This window comes from Dinoponera quadriceps, unplaced genomic scaffold (assembly GCF_001313825.1).
Source record: "Dinoponera quadriceps isolate SergipeBrazil2010 unplaced genomic scaffold, ASM131382v1 scaffold113, whole genome shotgun sequence".
Classification (NCBI taxonomy): domain Eukaryota; kingdom Metazoa; phylum Arthropoda; class Insecta; order Hymenoptera; family Formicidae; genus Dinoponera; species Dinoponera quadriceps.
In genome coordinates, this window is record NW_014554899.1 from 2941580 (window position 1) to 2960915 (window position 19336).

The 19336-nt window shown below is 40.3% G+C and overlaps 3 protein-coding genes across 5 annotated transcripts; 1 reads left to right on the forward strand and 2 right to left on the reverse strand.

Annotated features, from left to right (window-relative positions):
• Window positions 1-870: 870 nt before the first annotated feature.
• LOC106742629 (kelch-like protein 10) lies at window positions 871-6042 on the reverse strand. Its single transcript, XM_014615783.1, has 8 exons — window positions 5813-6042; window positions 5347-5662; window positions 4818-5270; window positions 4189-4358; window positions 3826-3995; window positions 3066-3224; window positions 2578-2782; window positions 871-1850 (listed from the first exon to the last, which is right to left on the reverse strand). Exons 1-8 carry the CDS (start codon window positions 6040-6042, stop codon window positions 1559-1561), a joined length of 1995 nt encoding a protein of 664 aa, XP_014471269.1. The 3' UTR covers window positions 871-1558.
• A 936-nt stretch (window positions 6043-6978) lies between these two features.
• On the reverse strand, window positions 6979-10977 carry LOC106742630 (mitochondrial basic amino acids transporter-like). 2 transcript variants are annotated; one of them, XM_014615784.1, is made up of 4 exons: window positions 10892-10977; window positions 9944-10196; window positions 9267-9394; window positions 6979-8603 (listed from the first exon to the last, which is right to left on the reverse strand). In XM_014615784.1, exons 2-4 carry the CDS (start codon window positions 9975-9977, stop codon window positions 7503-7505), a joined length of 1263 nt encoding a protein of 420 aa, XP_014471270.1. In that variant the 5' UTR covers window positions 9978-10196; window positions 10892-10977; the 3' UTR covers window positions 6979-7502. The 2 variants fall into 2 exon arrangements, with proteins under 2 accessions (XP_014471270.1, XP_014471271.1); XM_014615785.1 differs by lacking the exon at window positions 9267-9394.
• Window positions 10978-12993: 2016 nt separating this feature from the next.
• LOC106742584 (protein henna) lies at window positions 12994-19127 on the forward strand. 2 transcript variants are annotated; one of them, XM_014615690.1, is made up of 8 exons: window positions 12994-13234; window positions 16261-16389; window positions 16471-16625; window positions 16914-17096; window positions 17169-17365; window positions 17575-17837; window positions 18278-18507; window positions 18892-19127. In XM_014615690.1, the coding sequence occupies exons 1-8, from the start codon at window positions 13112-13114 to the stop codon at window positions 19052-19054; spliced, it is 1443 nt and encodes a 480-aa protein (XP_014471176.1). In that variant the 5' UTR covers window positions 12994-13111; the 3' UTR covers window positions 19055-19127. The 2 variants fall into 2 exon arrangements, with proteins under 2 accessions (XP_014471176.1, XP_014471177.1); XM_014615691.1 differs by lacking the exon at window positions 12994-13234 and adding an exon at window positions 15123-15851.
• Window positions 19128-19336: the final 209 nt, after the last annotated feature.

Below are 19336 nucleotides of genomic sequence, written 5' to 3' on the forward strand. Positions count from 1 at the left end.
TAACGCGTCTTGTAGAGGAAATATATACACATATTCATATATGCATACAATCGTATGTCGCATTTGACGTAATTCATATGCAGACTCAATAGCCAACAGTTTTAAATCCCATCAGAACAAGCTATAAGGATAAGGATATTTTTTTAATATGATATAAATTTAATGAATTAAACATAATTAAGAATATTTCAGGTAAAGTCATCGACAACGCCTTGAAAATGTGACTAAGATAATAAGAAAGAAGTAATAAATAATATTTCTCTTTTCACTGTTTCTGCAGTTAGATTTCCCTGATGGAAACAATCGCTATTATGTGTTTGTGAAAAGATTTTTGCATAATCGCCACGACAAGCATTGCGTAACGTATCGCGTCGGCGCATATACTTGACATACTCTTACCGCTCCGTTACTGCGCAATCTAATAATTTTTTCTTCTAATATAGAGCAGTTTGTACAAGATGAGGCAAGAATTAGATAACATTAATCACTTACGAGTTTCTGTTGAAGGAGGGAAAAATCCCTCATCTTATCTAATCTACCTGCTGCTTTTATAATCTACCCGCGACACATCGAAACCCAAGTGGGACCAAAAGTTACCATGACGTCGATACTACGAGAAAATGACTATAAAAATCCACTGCTCAATTATTTTTTCATTATTTTGACGTCACTTCAACGCCGTCGTCATTTTCGCTTCTGTCGCACGAGTTAAGCTTGCGCTCGCGTGATGGGATACCGTGAGTAAATCTGCGACACTTATGTGAGAGTTGCCGTAATTTTTATTGTCGTATAGCTCCGCTGCACGCAATCGCAAACGCGCGCATGGAATCGCGCTGGCGGGGAAATTCGTTCGTTCAGTGCACAAACGCCTTCTCGGTGTTTACCACGAAATTATCTCGCGAGATTTCGCTTCTGTTTGCCGCATTCCTCGCCCTCGCATTTATCATCTGTTTTCGTTACATTTCGCACGATATGCGCATTGCATGCGCAGCTGCTCCAATCTGAGCTGGCGTTCTGGATGTAATTTTACGCCCAGCCTTGTCCCACCGTTGTACCAGGGTTCTACTCGCGACGAAAATATCGCTTATCTTCGTTTAACGTCGGATCAGTCGAAGAGTCACGTGATATAGAGCACGTGTAAAATAACATCGCAAAAATCCAATAAAAACATCCGCAGTATCAAAGAGAAAACGATTTGACTTAAGAAAGCTGAGTAAATAGCAGTCTGAAAGTGTATCCTCCTCTCGCGAGTAGACGAGAGGAATCACCCGGGTAGCGCGGTTAGCTTCATCATCGTTTCTTAAACGTATGTAACACGATTACAAAACGTTACATGCATTTAAAAGAACGTATAGGAAATTGACATATGGCCGGTGAGGCGGACGGCGTGCGAGCAGCCGTCGGTGACATTTTGCGGCTGGTCGTAAAGTTTTTCCTCCGCTTCTTCGGATCGTCATTCCGTGTCGACGCCAGACGATAATCCTTAAATTTGCATGGAGCCGGTTAGACGGGCGCAGATCTGACACTGCTGATTTAAAGCGACGACGAGCCCACGCATTTAAAGCCGGCGATTATTGTTATTATCGTTCACGTTTGTTCGCGGTAGAGGCGGCGGTGTCGGCACGATTGGGCTGAGCTGCAAATTCGTTCGCGTCCGCTCCTGTTGCTGCTGTCGTGGCTGCTGCTGTTGCTGCGGACTCCGACGCACCTCGTGAGCCAGCAACTTCTGCCGCTTCTCCTCCATCAGCCGCTCGCGATGCTTGTGTATGTAATCGTGCACGTTCGGCAGACCCATGATCACGCAGGCCGACAATGCCGACCTGCACATATTCATGTCCGTCGCCTCATACCTACGTTCGGAGGTTCGTAGGTTTAAAATGACGCACAGATTGCCTGTTTCTTTCGGTTTTTCATTAACTATTGTTCCGATTTAAATTGGTAATAGTACAAAAATTATGTTTCTCTATTCATGGTTAATCATTAACCATGACTACGATATCTGTAGTGGTATCTTTTAAAGAATCAATTAAAATCTTTTTTAATGAATTAACCGTGAATAAAGAAAAAACGTAATTTTTACATTACCCTCAGGTTAAGCCTAAACCGCAAGTTAAGAAAATGGAAAAAATACAGTACCGGACTTAAAACGCATACGGCAATTCGGACTGTCGCGGTTCGTTGAACCGCAAGAAACTGTGTGTCTGCATTATCTTTGTGATATATTATCACCCCGAGTGGAAATTTTAGTCTATATTTTGGTTCTACATTAAGGCCCATATTCTGAATTCTCTTTTATCGATAAGAGCACCTTTAAAAGCAGCGTAGAAATTATCCGATTGATGGAGAAACCATACTTAAAGCACTTTTACCGATAAAAATGAGTTCGAAATATGAACCTTTGTCTTTATTAAGTCTTCTATTGTGCTTCTTTGATGCTACAAATGAGAAATTATTTCCATTTCCCTTACTTGAAGACTCAATGTAGAACCAAATAGATTTAATGTAAAAGTAAAACTTCGACTCGGGATATTTCACGGTGCAAACGTAAGACAAATCGACACGACGAAAGTCGGTTACCACTCGTTGGTTTTCTCATCGTAACATTCCACTTGATACGTTGTGGTCACACCGTTGAAGCCGCCGATGGCGAAGATCATGTCGTCGATGACCTCTATGGCGAAGTTACTGCGCGGATTGTACATATCGGGGATGTGACTCCAGCTGTTCGTGGAGGGTTTATATTTCTCCCCGCTGCACATTCTCGATATTCCGTTAAAGCCTCCTTCAACATGATGAAAGATTATTAATTGTCCAGCGATATTTAGTTTCACGATGTGAGACAGATGGTAATAAACGAAAAAGCTTTGGTATCTTCTTGATTCCATGATTGTTAAATTTTCGGGATAGCCGTGCGTCGCCCGTACAAATATGTATAGTTTACACCGAAGCGATTGTAGTCGAGAAACAGGTCGATACTCCCGCGTTCATAAATGCACTCACTATCGATTTAAATCGTATAGGTGGCACAATAGAAACTTTTTCGTGAGAAATGCATGTTTTAGTACCGATAACATAAACGCAGCCGTGATAAGATATGCACGACACACCGCTCCTGCGATACCTCATTGCGGTTATCATCGTCCACTGATTGGTATTTGGATCGTACACCTCGGCCGTATTCATGCAGTCATGCCCGTCAAAGCCACCCGTGATATATATTTTGTCTGGAGTGTTTGAGAAGTCACTAATGTAAGTATTATGACGTTTGTTTTACGTAAAATAAATAGACGGGTTTGAAAGTTAAAAAAGTAATTAAAGAATTAATTCAGAAACTTCCGACATTTTTTAATTTTTAAATTAAAGAATTTCCGAAATTTCCCAGAATTTCTCGGAAATTATAAAAATTTCGAGAATTCTTCTGAATTTCTTAAATTCCAAAAATTCTGTAGAAGAGAAACTTGCAAAAAGATCGATTTCGTTCGCGCTCTGCAAACCGATATCAAATAAAAGCTTACGAAATGCTGAAAAAGAATGTATAAGTTTCAAATCTGTCCGCCTCTGTTTTGTTTCTGAAAGTCAGTTCCAAAGAACTTGATGATCGATAGATGGCGCAGTGACATTCTCTAAATGAGCCCATTTATTCTTTTTCAGCGTTCCATACAATTTCATTTGGTACCGGTTTCAATTGTGCCCGGTTGTGCCCGTACGACTTCTTTCTTCGAATTTTTTAGAAATTAAAAAATTTCTTAAATTTCTTAAATATTTTTCAAGAATTTGTAATTTAAGAATTAATATTTACACGGCACCGTGAGGATAAAGCAGTACCGTTCAAAGTAGTCGCGCTGGCGTCGGATCTCCGTACGTTCATCGACGCAATGAGGGACCACTGATTTGTCTTGTAGTTGTAACGCTCCACCGTATTTTGCCGATTGTATCCGTCATATCCTCCCATCGCGTAAACGAGGTCGTTCAAGATCGCCACGCTAACATAACATCTGCAACGAGCAAGAACCTCCTGACTCGAGTTCTTATTATCAGTGACATTATCAACGAGCTAGTCACTGAGCTTCTGTGTTAGTATTCTCCCTTTAACGAAAATCACCACCTCGCCGTTAAATCGTGTAATAAGATTAATACCAGCCGAGTCGCGCTCGGATCAGTGACTAGCTGTTCTGAAATATGTTCGACCTTCTGGCGTTCATAGGAGCAACCTCTCGCCACACCTTGGTCACCGCGTTGAAACAACGGCAGCTGTTGAAGTAATCGACCCCGTCGAAGCCGCCGATCATGTAGATATCGAAGCCAACCACCGCGAGTCCGTGGTAAGCTCGCGGCCCGGCCGGGTCCGTTTCCTCGATCTAAACAGAGAAAAATATCATTCTACCGCAAAGATAAACGATTACCGAGTTTACTTTCCTTCTTTTATAAGTAATAATTATTTTCGACAAAAAATATTTTCCCGATAACTCTTCAAATATACACAACGAAAAATTTTCTTTAAAGAACGGTCCACCGACATTTTTATGTTACTTTAACAAGGTGAATATATTTGTGCACTTTTTAATATATTCTCATGTTAAAATAACAACAATTTTAGTGAGCCGTTATTTACGCAAAATTGTTTACTGTGTATTCATCACAAACTTTTTCGCCAACAAAAAAGAGGGACTAGACTGATAATGAGTAATATTTCATTGTTACACTGAACGGAAACAGAAAAGGAGAAATTCTCAGTGGAGAGAAATGGAGTGAAAAAATTGTCGATGAAAATATACCGAGGCAAATTGCGTGTCCACGAAGTGTCGATAATATATTACCGGAATCCATCGATCCGCCCTGGTGTCGTACGTCTCGATGTAATTCGTCGGCCCTCCGCCATACCAGCCGCCGATGGCGAAGAGGATCTCGTGCGGGACTCGAGGTCGCGCGATCTCCGGCGTCGGCACCTCGCCGTCTTTCTGCGTGATCATCTCCAGATCATAAAGAAATTTGAGAGTCTCGATAATGATGGGTCTGCACGCGTCGTTGCCCACGACGTACGGATGATCCTTGACGTTCTCCAAGAAGAACTGCGTGTCCAAGAGGCCGAGCCTGATGTTCCGCATCAGGTCGACTATGTGATCCTTCCTGGACTCCGGGTCGTAGTTGATCCACCTCAGCACCAGCTCCCAGACTGTCTGCTCGCTCTTCACGTTCAATTCGTCCGCGCCGACCAACGATCGCAACTCTTCGATGGGCAAATGCAAGATTTCTTCGCTTCTCTGGGATACCTGGCGTAGATCGAAGAGAACGGATTTCAGGAAGGGGGCGCGAGCGAATAAACGAATCGCCGCTCGTCGATCGCACCTCGACGAAATGTTCCACGATGAAGCGATAAGCGTCGGTCTCCAGCTTCTTGCAGAAGTGTTGACGGGCGAATCTCTTCATGCCGATGCAATTTTCCGGCGCCAGATTGTCGCGCAGATAGTCGCAGCACAGATCGCGCACGCCCAGAATGCTCAGGTAATCCGCCGTGGTCAACAATTCGCACACGTTCTCGCGATTTATGTCGATCGATCGCAGGTACGCATACTCCAGCAGGAGAGTCATCATCGGGCTCTTCACGCCTGGCAGCAGCACGTCGGTTTTCTCACGGGAGTGCAACGTCGTCGTGAACAGAGTTCTGTGAAACAGATGAAACGAGAGTCGCGACGGTCAATGTAATTTATTTCGTCAGATTAATTGGGGAATCTATTGCAAATTTTCTGACAGAAAGGGGAAGAGCTGTTGCTGTGGAATAGTTGCGCTGATGATATGTCGGTTAAAATTAAACCTGAAATATGTACTGCACGCTGAAAGTATGGCCCGGTGAATTGGAAAGACACCGCCGTCCTCCAGTCGTAAGACCGCGTCGCAAAGCAGATTATTCTGTCGGAAATCGTTGAGCGATTGCATGGCTTGGGTGCTCATACAACGGCCGCCACTCTCGGCTATCAAACGCTGGCTTTTCGTGTTGCATTTTGTCTCGGTTTTTCTCTGGCTGGTACTTGGTTCTACATCCATATCAAAATTCGAACGGCCGGTGCGGATTTGCAATCACGCGACAATGGCGCGATATTGTGCCGTGAATTACAGCATTAAAATGTATTTGTTGGTTTAAACGGTTTCTCCGAATCTGTTGAGGAAGAAGGAACTGGAGCATTATTGTTGCAGACTAAACTGAAACATTGTAGGAGATTGAAAATAATGATACAGAATTTATTGTTACAATGTTAAATCACGTTAAATTATATATATATATATATATATATTTGTTTCATCTGTTATAAAAAATTAATAATACAATATTGTATAATTACATTGGTTAGGTATGAATAATGTAAGATAGGCATATATAAAATTATAAACATAATCTGGTCCTCCCAACAGTTTGTCTACGTTGAGAGAGTTACCGTAAAAAATTACGTAACTTACATTTAATAGTTTATTTCGTACTTACCGAATGAGAGTAACTATTTCTTGAGAATTTAGTCGCTCGGAAGGTTAGAACTTCGTATCGATCTGGTTCGGCTTGATTTCTGCGATTCGCGACTTGACAATTTTTCAATATAAGACGAAGACGTGGTCACGATAAAGTTCCGTTCGCGATCAATTGCTGAGGACGATCGAGAACGGCTGAAACGCGCCGCTGCGTGTCGGGTTTATACGTGCTGGAATTTAGAATATGTCAAAATTTTGACACATGGGCCGAGAGATCGAAGGCCGATTCGTGATGCAAATGCACCGGAGGAACGCAGGAGGGCGTGAAGGGGAATGGAGAAACGGTGAGGGGTTTGTTAGCAGGATACGAATTATTTTGTGTGATTTTTAAGAAGCGAATAAACGTCGCGTTTGGCTATGACATGTAGTCTTACATGTCCGCCGTTAAGCCGGAGACTGCTGCTTGACAAAAGAGATCCTGCTGTCCCTGCTTCATAATACGGGTGCTTGACACAAATATTAACATTGCTTCCATTTATTTAAAAAAGAGCGTTATAAAAACATAAATTATAACAATTTGTAAAGCACGCCAATTTCGGTGAATCGATCGAATATATATACAGCTCTGATAAGAGAGAAACAACAGAAAGGAAGTCAGAATATTTATCGTTACAAGTCCTTACGCATAACCAATCCGAGACACGTTCCGCCCAACAATTCCTAGACATTTTCCTACTTGCTCGGTCAGCCATCGAATTTAAAGCGTACGCGCTTTCACGCTTGTAAAACTTATGCAAAATCTCATTCACATCCTCGTCACACATAAAACATTCTTTAACTTATTAATATCCACTCGGTCTGCACATTCTGTCTTACAATTTTTCTTATGCTAATTCGTTGTTTATTAATTTAATCGTGAGAAAGAATCTCTTTCTAGACGAGTATTGTTTTCCTTTCTCGCGCGCGAATCACTTCGTCCGGATTCTCGGTAAGAAATAATCGTGCCGGCACGCTGAACATACTCGCCGAGGTATCAACCCAGCTCAGGTATCACCCAGCTTCGAGACATCGGCTGCGCGTTGCGGATTGCACGTGCACGTGGTTATGGCGGACTCGACGTTGCTCCAATCCGTTTCCTTCTGCTCGCCGACGTGCTCATCCTCCTCCTCCTCGAGTTCCCCGTCGTTCCTCGATTCTCTCTTGCTCCTTTCCGTACTCCCGCACGCGTTCCTCGGGCCCGACGCGTCATGCTTGCAGCCCGATCGTCTGCAGTTGTGAACCAGACAGGCGCTGTTGTCCGGCATCAGGCCGCTGATGGACAATATGGAAGCAGCGGAGTACGATCCGACGAAGCCGTTGCTTCTCGAGATACCGTCGAAGAAGGTGTTCCACTTGCTAGCGAAGGGCTCGTAACCCTTCGACGAGTGATTCCTCGGTTGCTTGCTCGAGGTCAGCCCGCCCTCCTCTTTCTTCGACGCCTCGCTCGGCTGCTCGCCGAACAGCCTGAACATCCACGTGACCACGGTGAAGGTCGCAGCGTTCATCGGGAACGCGCGTAGGATCGTCGAGTTCAAACCGCGAAACAGGCAAGTGTATCCCTCGGCGCGCACGGACTTCTTCAGGCAGTCCCAAGAGCTCGAGTAACGATTGCCGCTCTCCGCTTGAACGCGCGACTTGATCACGTCCACGGGATAGGAGATCACCCAGGAAGCGGAGCCGGCGAGGCCACCCGCGAGCAGCATGTGGAACGTCGAGATCGGTTGGTTCGAGGGAGTCCTCGTCAGCATCTCGTACGTCACGAAATACACGCCGTAGCTCGGCCCCTCTCGGAGGAACGTGATGCCGAGACCCTTGAAGACCCCCCGATAGCCCTCCCGCCGGTAGATCTTCCTCAAGCACTGCATCGGACCCTGAGAGCCACCCTGGCTCGAGGACTGCAGCTGCATTCGCGTTTTTGCTAACTCTATCGGACTAGAAACGGGGGTCTGAGCGAGGCCGGCGGAAGCGCCGGCCAGGAAGCACGTCGACAGCCGATCGGGTTCGGACAGGTGCCGCTGAGTGTGCCCATATACGCCGAAGACGATGGAATTCACCAGTGCGACCCCCGCGATCGGAGAAGTCATGCCTCTGTAGAGGCCAGCCATCTACACACATGAATAAACGTCGTGTGATTTGCGACAGGGAAATTGCGATCGAGTTGTCCTCGTGACTTTTATGATCTCTCAACAGCGGCTGTTGTGCACACAACATTTCGGTCTCTCGAAACGAAATCTTTTTTAATGAGCGAGTTTTTTCAATGACAGCACACGGAAAAAAAGATTTCGCTGCCACAGCCAATCGTGGCTTAACTGAAAATGTTTCGCCGCTGTAGCCAAAAACTTGCTGTCGTAACTGAAATTTCAATTACTGTCGCTAGGTGTACAGGTGCCACCTCTAACATTTGTTTACCGTAGCTAAACTTGTATCTATGCTCAGCCCAGCTGAATTTCCGTTGTTACAAGCTTACAAATTTAGCAGTAGCAGACACATATCATATAGAAAAAAATCAATCTTTAATCAAATTATAATATTCTTGCTTATATATAAGAATATCTATTCTTAATTTAAAGACTATTTTTTCCTGTACAGGCATGGTATTCATCCAGCAACGGTAACCAAAGTCAATCTTAGTTACAGTAGCAAAATATCTTCAGCTAAACCATAGATTAACTGCGTCAGTAAAATCTTTTTTCTGTGCAGATTCAAGAATATTGATATGATTTTATATTCGTTCTTCTCTAAAATGTATGTAATCTTTCTTTAAATACCGATTCTTTCGCGAGTATGGTACGCAGACAGTCCCAGGTGCCCCGATATTTCGGATTTCGAGAATCTTGCGTCTGCATGTGGACCTTGACCGTGTCGAAGGGATATCCCACAACAATACCGGCACATCCTGGTATTTAAAAAAAGCCTCGTTATATCGAGGTGAAAGTTCTGCTGCGAGAATTTGCGTACGTGGATTTGTTGCTTCATATTTGATTAATATGCAGCAGTTATCGTGAAAAGTTAAATTATATCGACATTGAATTCTTTCTTTTTCTTGTAAGATAATACAAGCACCAATGCAAAGGCTGATACAGGCATTAACTACATTTTTGATTCTCGTATCATGAATTTAATAAAAAACGAAGATGTTTTTAACGTCGTCACACAATTTCCACATACGTTACTTCTGACCTGCGATAATCGAATCAAGTCATGAAGCTTTTAAAACAACTTTTAACGTATCACGCAGAAACAGATGATAATTGAAGCGAAATACAAATCTCCACGCCGTTATATCTGTTTATCGGATAAACAGCTTAAATTTCGCAAACCATAAATAACTTCGATGCATTGATAACATACATTTATAATACGCTTGAGTAAAAGCGCGAATCAAAAGACAGAATTTAAAACGGAATATGTGCGAAATGAATTTTCGCGAAATATAATACTCTACCTCCAAAGAATCCGGCGACAAAATCGAGGCTCATGTTTGCCCTGTGTTATCCGCAACAATCTTCCACTTGCAGAAGCGTCTGCTTCTGTAGGGACTGCTCTCGAGTCGCTTTCCTTTCAGATATGCATCGAAGGTGGTGCAAGTAACAGATCGGTTAATCGTAGCGGGTGATAAATTCGAATCCATGTAAGATCGATCGCTGATTCCCTTGAATTAAGCGCCAGGTAAACGACCGGGTAACATTCGCTTGTTTCTGGAAAATAATGAATTCGTGATTAGTTATTAGTGTTATTTCGAGGGAAAGTGACAGACCGACTAAAACATATCGTATTGTAGAAACGTCATGGGTTTTATATTATTTTATATCACCATGTGCCGGAACTATTAGAATCAACAGATCGGGAAGATCGTGTCTCGGAGAACAGTTAACATGTTTGTTATCAGCGTCACACACGTGTAATGCACCGATCTCTCACTTCAAGTTTCATTTTACTCCAAATTTTTAATTCTACTTATAACACGTTCACTACGCGATATACGTGACAGAGCGAGAATTTTTCTTTCTACATTCACATGAACGAATTAAGTCCATTTCACATAATTAAACATAAATTAATTACATAAAAACAAATGTAATACGATATGCGAGGAGAGTTTCCCGAAATGAACCGTGTAACAAACGCGTTATATTTGAACTGAACGAATGTTGAAAAGCTGGAAAGTAGTTTCCTTCATTTGGTATGCATAAGTTATATTTGCTTAGGTCCTTTTAGAATCCGATAACCAATAGGTGGTGTTGAGCAACATCACTTCACTAAACTTCCATATCGTATTGGTCGATATGATAAAATTCTTTCGAGAATCTCATTTGCCACTGAGCGTGTTAGGAGACACGAATATCAACGCGGTCTTCTCACCCACCCGACAACAATCTCGATTGTTTCTTACCGAGAATCCGGACGAAATAAGCTTGCCTGCCGCGTGTTTCCCTCGTCGAATCTTCTTTCCAACTGAAATCAACCAACTTCCTCGAGTCTCAGTACAAAGATCACCAGCTGCATTATCAAATCACATATATATATATATATATATTGTGTGGGTATTGACGTATATACGCAAGTACGCTATCATGGCAATGCGCTGTATATTGCAGAAAAAGAGAAATATCAATAACATTTGTACATCTCGCCACGACGGGTGAAGCGAGGGTCAAACGTTCGACGATAAGATTGATGGCGCTTCGCTACATACGTTACGTACAGCGCCAAGCATTCGATTTTACTTGCGTGCTGTTCGCACACTGCGTGTGTTTATGTCCAAAACGTTTCGTACACGCCTATTCGGCGTCCGATCTTATTATTAAGTAGCTGCGTAACGGCAAATATCCAAACCGATAGCTGTCGATAAACCGTCGATATATAACTTCAGATCAAGAGCGCAAAAATGGCGACATAAGACATTCCCGCTGTGCAAGGGAAGAAAAACGGAGGAGTGGAATCGTCACACGTAGAGCGACGTAGTGACTCGGGCTATAGCGATCGCTATATCGAGGTCGCTCGAAGCTCCGTTCAATTAAATTAAATTCCTCTCGATGAACGGGAGGGCACGACAAATAGAAATGCGAGGCTATAGCTGAATGAGGTGCAGGCACGAGGAATATCCGGACAAAAATGTGAAGAAGCTAATATTCGCGCCTCCCGCGATAAAAATATATTAAAAGTTTACGTGTAGTCACGCAAACTGAAAAACATTGGTCGCCTATGCGTTTTAGTTGTATAGTAACAGAAATAAAAATAACATGCCCAATTCATGCCGAATTTATTTGTCAAAGTGCACAAAGATGTGGACAAAGATAAATTACCTAACGAATCCCAAGGTGGGATGGTTTACCGGATCAATTCTCGTCGGTTAAACAACAGTAAACAACTAAAAACTCGTATAAAAAAAGTATCCTAATCAACTATCACAAGTTAATAGTTAATAATTATTATTTTGTTGTTTCAACATAGAAGTGATGGATATGAGTTTAATTGAGAAAATGTGGAGATCTCAGATACAGGCTAATTATATATAAAAATATATATGTAATAATATAAAATATTTTTCATCAAACGCCAACATGGTAGCCTTAATTTAAAAGAATATGCAGTGGATTTCATCATATTTGAGTTTATCATTTCTATCCTAAATTTTTTTTTGGTTGTCTCAATACAAATATTTCATAATATTTATCTACATAAACCTAGATATACATTGTATACATTTTCTCGACCGTCCAACCTACTGAGTTTGTAAAACTACACACAAACGTCTTGCTTTAATGTGTTAGTGATGATAACTTTACATTCTTAGTATTATTTTTGTGGTTAAAACTATAAAAGGATTATAGTAATGAAAATATTTATAATTTCCCTCGGAGTATCGTTAAAAACTGGCTATTTATTTTACTTTTAGACATAGCAAGAATCTATTTTTTATATTTTTATGAATTCATCGTCGGTACGAATTTAACATACTCTTTTATATGCGTTTCATAATAAGCATTATAACAGCATGAATTTCGATTTTTTAAATTGTCATTTTACTTTGAAAAGAGTCGAAACGATTAAGACCGAAACGTCCTTAAATATAAATATATTTTTTATTAAATATTGGGGTCGTTCCGACATCAGTGTCTGATTATTATTTGCCTTTATTATCCATTTCCATTATATTATTATTGGTCTTGAAAATATTTTATCCCATGTATCATATTATCATTGTAACTAATGACAATGAAAAGTTAAGAAGGATTATTATTATTAATGATTATGGCTCGGGAGACATTTTAAACTATGCAACATTCGATATAATATTTATATACCTGTGTACGAATATAAAGTTCTCAAACTTCACGATTGTACTGATATAACGTTATCACGTGTCAACACAGCGATAACTTTCTCGACCTTTTGTCACTTATTTCACAGATTTTCTCTTGCGCTTGCGCTTCATACAGCGTACATATATGTATTTAGCAGAAGGCTACTTTTCCATCAAATAATGTTAAAGCCGTTTAACCCGTCGCGCGTAACAGCAGTTCATCGTTGTAGCATCATTGAATAGCAAGAAGGCAGCCTAGTTATTTCGAGCCGGACCACGTGTGCTTTGGGACTTCCGTACACGAGGATGTATGTCCAAAGAACTCCGCAAATTGAAAAGTTGGACCAAATTAAAATGCCGGGCCAAACTAAAATGCCGGATCAAATTGAAAAGGGGAAATACATTCTGGACAACACACCCCCAGACACGGTAAGACAATTTAGTGTTAGAGAAGAATATGATAAGAACATATTTATTTCTTTTCTTCATAAATGAAGATTATATTTTTTTAATCGTATTCTTATACATACTTCGAACTTTGTGCAAAGAAGCTATCAAAAGACTACCAACTTCAATCAAAAACGCGAAGCTCGATTGTTATTTCGTCGGTCTTCGGGCTGTTACAGATTTTTTAATACACAAACAACCTACCGTCGCGTTAAAAATTATTAGTCTGTATCTCTTCCTTAAACAATAACTCCTTGATATTACTTCTCGCAATCTTAAAATATCAATTTCCGATTTTATCCGTAATCATGGTAAAAAGATGCGATTAATTGACATTGTACATTACTGCTTATCGAATTCGTTGTCTGTGCTTGGAAAGCACATATGTTTTGTACATCGTACAAAACATTTGCAAGTTTCATTGTAAAGAGATGAAATTTTGTCTCTATTAAAGGTTTCTCTATATATCATGATAGGATGAAATTTGTAGAAAAAAAGGCAAAGTTGGTTGATAACTTACAAACATAAGGAATTATTTTATTCATCAAAGTATGCACCCATATTGTCCATACACTTTTGTCATTTAAGCGGTAAGTTGTTCAGGCCGGTGGTATAAAACCCTGACGGACGAGAGTCAATGAATTCCTGGAAGGTCAGTTTTACAGCATTGTCGGAATTAAATTGTTTTCCTATTAAAAAGTTGCCCAAATTGCGGAAGAAGTGGTAGTCAGTGGGGGCTAGGTCTGGTGAGCATGGAGGATGATGAAAAAGTTCCAACTCCAATTCCTGTAGTTTTGCCAGTCTTTTGTGCAGTGTGTGGTCTAGAGTTATCATGCAATAAGATAGGAGTCGATCTGTTGACCAATCTAGGCTGTTTTTCTTTAAGTTTTTGCATCATTTCGTCCAGTTGGTTGCAGTATATTTCTACTGTGATCGATGAGCCAGGTTTCATGATATCATAATGGATCACACCTGCGCTAGACCACCAAACACTCACCATCAGCTTCTTTTCATGAATATTGCGCTTTGGAGTGTGTTTTGGTGATTCATCCTTGTCCAATCACTGTGCTGAACGTTTGCGATTGTCATATTGGATCCATTTTTCATCACAAGTGATAATTCGATTAAAAAATGGATCAGATTTGTGACGAGAAAGCAACATCAAGCAAGGTTCCAAACACTTTTGTTTCTGTTTTTCATTCAGTTCATGTGGAACCCACTTATCTAAATTTTCATTTTATCGACTTAAGATAAATGAATTAATATTGTTTGTTTGCTAATACCAAACTACGACGATAATTCATAGGCATTCTGAAATGGGTCAAACTCAACGGTGACCTTTAGTTCGTCACTATTGACCTTTGATTCTGGACGACCGCGTGGCTCACTTGTGAAGTCAAAGTTATTTGTACGAAATTTGGTGAACTAATTTGATATCATCTGCTGCGTAGTAACACTAGAGCCAAATACACTATTAATGTTTCGCACGGTCCGCGATGCCGTAGTTCCACGTAAGAACTCATCATTCATAATAGTGCGAATTTCCGACCGTTCCATTTTCAACAAAATTAATTTTTAAAAAAAGATTTTAATATTTTTTAGAGCTTACAATGATTTCTTTAAACAGGCGAGATACGTAACTTTCCAACAAAAAAAAACAGAACGGTAATATATTAAGCCAATGTCAAATAATAAGCTGTTACAGTTGGCAATATTATTAACTACAAATTTCATCCTTGCCAACCTAATATAACAATATATATAACGATCGATATATCTATATATAATGATAGGTGAAATCTGGTCTCTGTTAAAGATTTCTCTATATATAACGATCGAATGAAAGTGATGATTAATTATATTATTAGTTAATAAATCGTTGATCTAATACCGTAATTAATTGGATCAATCCGCAGATAAATGTAGATACGTATAAGGAAAAAGTTTACTTCATAACAAATAATTCGTAAGCAACGTCACGAATCGAGCGATAAGAACTCCGGAGCAGCATAACAAATGAAATGTTTATTATTATTGAGCATTTTTCTTTAGGATTCGGTTTCGCTGTTTTCCAAGTTGACATTTGTAGATAACGGCGATGCGAATGACGTATTACCTTTCTTCGAATTACCGAGTGAATCACACGGGAAATCGGCCTTGACTTTTAAATTGCTCTGTATAATTAAATTGATGCAAAGTCCTTCGTGGAGATACTTTATTTCACATGGAGATATTTTAATTGGCCGTTCTAGTTGTTGTCATTTTATTCGCGCAATCGCGTCGATGACACGTGTACGGAACAAATTGATAAAGAAAACGATATGTATGCGGAAAACGATTTTTACAGATTTTTCATGAAACACGACCTGCTCTGACTGGAACAAGGGGGGAGTTCTGATGAGAACATATATATAAGCTAAAGAAGTTTAATAATCAGACAGTCTTGGCATATCCGCTCACTTTGCGGTTTAGATTACGTTCGATTTTTCATTCAATTCTCTGACAATTTTCACACTTACACTTACGCGCAACAATATTCGAATATTCTCAAGATCGCATAAACATTTGATCGTATAGGATGGCAGTCGCGACAGAACTAGTACGTCCGTGTGTGACAATTTTCAACGTAAAACATATGAATTATATTGATTTCAAAAGAATTTCGTATATTTTGTGCGTTCAGTAAAATAAAATAGTAATAATAATATTTTGATAATAAACCAAATGTGTGGAATAATAATATCAATGTTCATTTTTCAATATTTCCTGAATTACGTGAACATTTTAAATTTTAATTTACGTTTCTACATAGCAAAAAGAACAGTAAAAACATATGCTGACAAGACGAATGCCATAATTTAACATGAATTTGTGTACTTTTTAACACGTTCCCCCTATTAAAGTAACATAAAGCGAAAACATTTAGCGAACCGTTTTACCGCGTAATGATGGATCTAAATCACTATTATTTTCAAATGAATTATTTGTTCAAATGAATTACTTATTAGCCAAAACTTATCCGTGGCGGGAATTACATCAGAGAAGGCTGGGACTCGGCTAAAAGCATCTGCTTGATTTTCTGTCCCAACGAAGAGGACGAAATTGGCTCGCTGGGACGATATCTCCAGCTCTTTACCGTGAGTGCAATTTCGTCGACTAATCTTCGCGATGGATGTCAACGAGAAAACGCACGCTCGAAATTTGCGTATTATTTTTAGGAACACAAAGTGAATCTCTTACACATCGAGTCCCGAAGTTCTCTCCGACAACCAAACGGCTATGAATTCATGGTGGAATGCGCGCCAGGTGGTAATATCACTTTCGTGATTGAATCTCTACGAAGTCAGTGCAGCTATTTCTCAATAATTTCTAGGTAGGAGTTCACAACACATTCAAAGATTAATTTGTCGCATTGTCTCTAATTGGCATAAAATTAAATTAAATTAATTGAATTTCAACTAAGAAATATTCTACCCTCATCTAGCCTGGAAGATTCGTCAAAGGATATTTTTTGATTTTTGTGAATTCGCTCCGATGTACAGTTATTCGCTCTTTGAGGAAACATCTTCGCTATTCGCATACCCAAATCGCTTCTTGATGTTAGTCTAGTCAAGTTGATAAAAGACACGGATGTCAGCTGGCGACTGTGATATGTTTTCAGAAATCACAGAGACAACATAGACACAGTGCCGTGGTTTCCCCGGAGGATACGCGATCTCGACAAGTTCGCTAATCAGATTCTGTCATACGGCGCAGAGCTCGACAGTGACCACCCCGGTTTCACCGATCCCGTGTACAGGAAGAGAAGAAAATATTTCGCCGACATCGCTTATCATTACAAACAGTGAGTCGAGCGAACATTTGCCCCAGAAAGTTGGCCTGAGGAAGGATTAACGTACACTATGGGATATTTTAGCGGACAACCTATTCCGAGGGTGGAGTACACGCCCGAAGAGGTAGCCACATGGGGCATGGTCTTCAGGAACCTGACGAAACTCTATCCGAAATACGCTTGCAGGGAACACAATCACGTTTTCCCATTGCTCATCGAGAATTGTGGTTATCGTGAGGATAACATTCCCCAACTCGAGGATATATCGAATTTTTTGAAAGGTGACGCTTCTTATTTATTCCTCGTGCATCATATAGAAAAAATCCCTGCTCTTTCTCTCTCTCTCTCTCTCTCTCAGTATTGATCCAAAATCACATAGGTCACGCTCACTCGATCTGGAGGGGATTTTCTGAGAAAAGTTTCTAACGCGTCATTGTGTCACGACGATATCGTGACAGAGATCGATTATTTTGGTGTCGATTATTTTTAGACTCCACTGGCTTCACGCTACGTCCAGTAGCAGGACTGTTGTCTTCGCGCGATTTTCTCGCCGGCTTAGCCTTCAGGGTGTTTCACAGCACGCAGTACATACGACACAGCAGCAAACCGCTCTACACGCCGGAGCCGGATGTGTGCCACGAGGTCTTAGGTCACGCACCGCTTTTCGCTGATCCGGCCTTTGCACAGTTCTCGCAAACCATTGGTCTGGCCTCCCTCGGTGCTCCGGACGATTACATAGAGAAACTCGCGACGGTAACAAGGACTCATAAAATTTTTCTTTTTATCGCTAAATCTAAATACCTTGCAAGCTGAAACCAATTACAGTTTATCGCAGCTTACTTCCATTCAGAACCAAATGCAATTCTGAAGCAGGACATTAGCTGCGATTCTCTTATTAACTTCCTTACCAATTTTCTTCCGCTAATTTTCTCTCACAAATAAGTTTATATTAATATTTTGCTGGCTCGTAGCTGTTTCGTAACTGCTCTTAAACATATATATTGTCAAGTTATCCATTGCAAAACCAACATGTGTTATTCTATTTGTATTTGATGTAAACATCGACTTAATCTCGCTTACCATCGCTTATTCTCAGTAGGAGGTAACCTTGTTAGAAAACAAGAAAGAAAACAGCAACTGAATTAAATATCGAACTGAATTTAAGAGTTCATGAGTTCAACTTGCTCTCGCAGTGCTTTTGGTTCACGGTGGAATACGGAATATGTCAGCAAAATGGGGAATTAAAGGCCTACGGCGCCGGTCTGCTCTCGTCTTTCGGCGAATTGGAATATTGCCTGAGCGGCAAGCCGGAATTGCAACCGTTTGATCCGCCGAAGACAGCTTTGCAAAAGTATCCGATAACGGAATATCAACCCGTATATTTCGTTGCGGAAAACTTCGAGGACGCGAAGGAGAAGATGATGTAAGTACGAAATTAGAAATAAATGAAGCGGATCGACGAAATCACCTTACCACTTATGCCAAGACAATGCTTTTTATGAAGTTTGCTATTTTATCATACATGATATGATATTTTATAACACTTATTTCAAGCGAATCGCAATTTTTCTCCACTAATTCAATATGAGTGACATTGATCTGCGCACGACGATAACACCCATGGCCGCTGAGTCAAATCTCATCGCATACATACGTGTATTGCTCCATTATTGTTTAGATGTTACGGCAATGCAATGTTACGGCCATTCGATGCAATATCCAGACGCTTCTCTGATCGCACACACCGAGCTTAAATGTCGAATTACGATTGACGAACAAATAGCGAATAATGTTTTTCTAATTTTAGAAAATTCGCGCAAACTATACCGAGGAAATTCGGTGTCAGATATGACGCTTACACGCAGAGCATCAGCATTATCGATAGCAAACAACAAGTGGAGACCCTTACGAATAACCTGAATCAAGAAGTGCAAATTCTGATGGACGCTTTGAAGAAACTGCAGCACTAAAGTTAAATTTAGCGAAAAGAAAATAATGTAATGCCTAATATGTAATATATAATATAATTATATAATATATAATATATAATTACATATTATATGAAATTATATTAGCATATATAATATTACGCTAATTATATATATATATATATATATTGTTTCATTACATTATTTCATATGTATATTATTGTCAATAATCTTTTTGTATGGCGTGTATTGAAATGCTATTGCAATAATATATTGTAAGCAACTCGCTAGATTTTGTTAAAATGATACGCAAATAAAGAACAT

Excerpts from the sequence above, each read along its gene's own strand:
- LOC106742630 (XM_014615784.1), bottom strand. The coding sequence starts at position 9,977 with ATGAGCCTCGATTTTGTCGCCGGATTCTTTGGAG. Across the intron at positions 9,395-9,943 it reads TGTCGCCGGATTCTTTGGAG|GATGTGCCGGTATTGTTGTG; the intron begins GTAGAGTATTAT and ends TTTAAATACCAG. Across the intron at positions 8,604-9,266 it reads CCATACTCGCGAAAGAATCG|ATGGCTGGCCTCTACAGAGG; the intron begins GTATTTAAAGAA and ends TCATGTGTGTAG.
- LOC106742584 (XM_014615690.1), top strand. The coding sequence starts at position 13,112 with ATGTATGTCCAAAGAACTCCGCAAATTGAAAAGTTGGACCAAATTAAA. Across the intron at positions 17,097-17,168 it reads ATCGCTTATCATTACAAACA|CGGACAACCTATTCCGAGGG; the intron begins GTGAGTCGAGCG and ends GGGATATTTTAG. Across the intron at positions 18,508-18,891 it reads GACGCGAAGGAGAAGATGAT|AAAATTCGCGCAAACTATAC; the intron begins GTAAGTACGAAA and ends TTCTAATTTTAG.
- LOC106742629 (XM_014615783.1), bottom strand. The coding sequence starts at position 6,042 with ATGGATGTAGAACCAAGTACCAGCCAGAGAAAAACCGAGACAAAATGC. Across the intron at positions 5,271-5,346 it reads TCGTGGAACATTTCGTCGAG|GTATCCCAGAGAAGCGAAGA; the intron begins GTGCGATCGACG and ends GATCTACGCCAG. Across the intron at positions 4,359-4,817 it reads GGGCGGATCGATGGATTCCG|ATCGAGGAAACGGACCCGGC; the intron begins GTAATATATTAT and ends TTCTCTGTTTAG.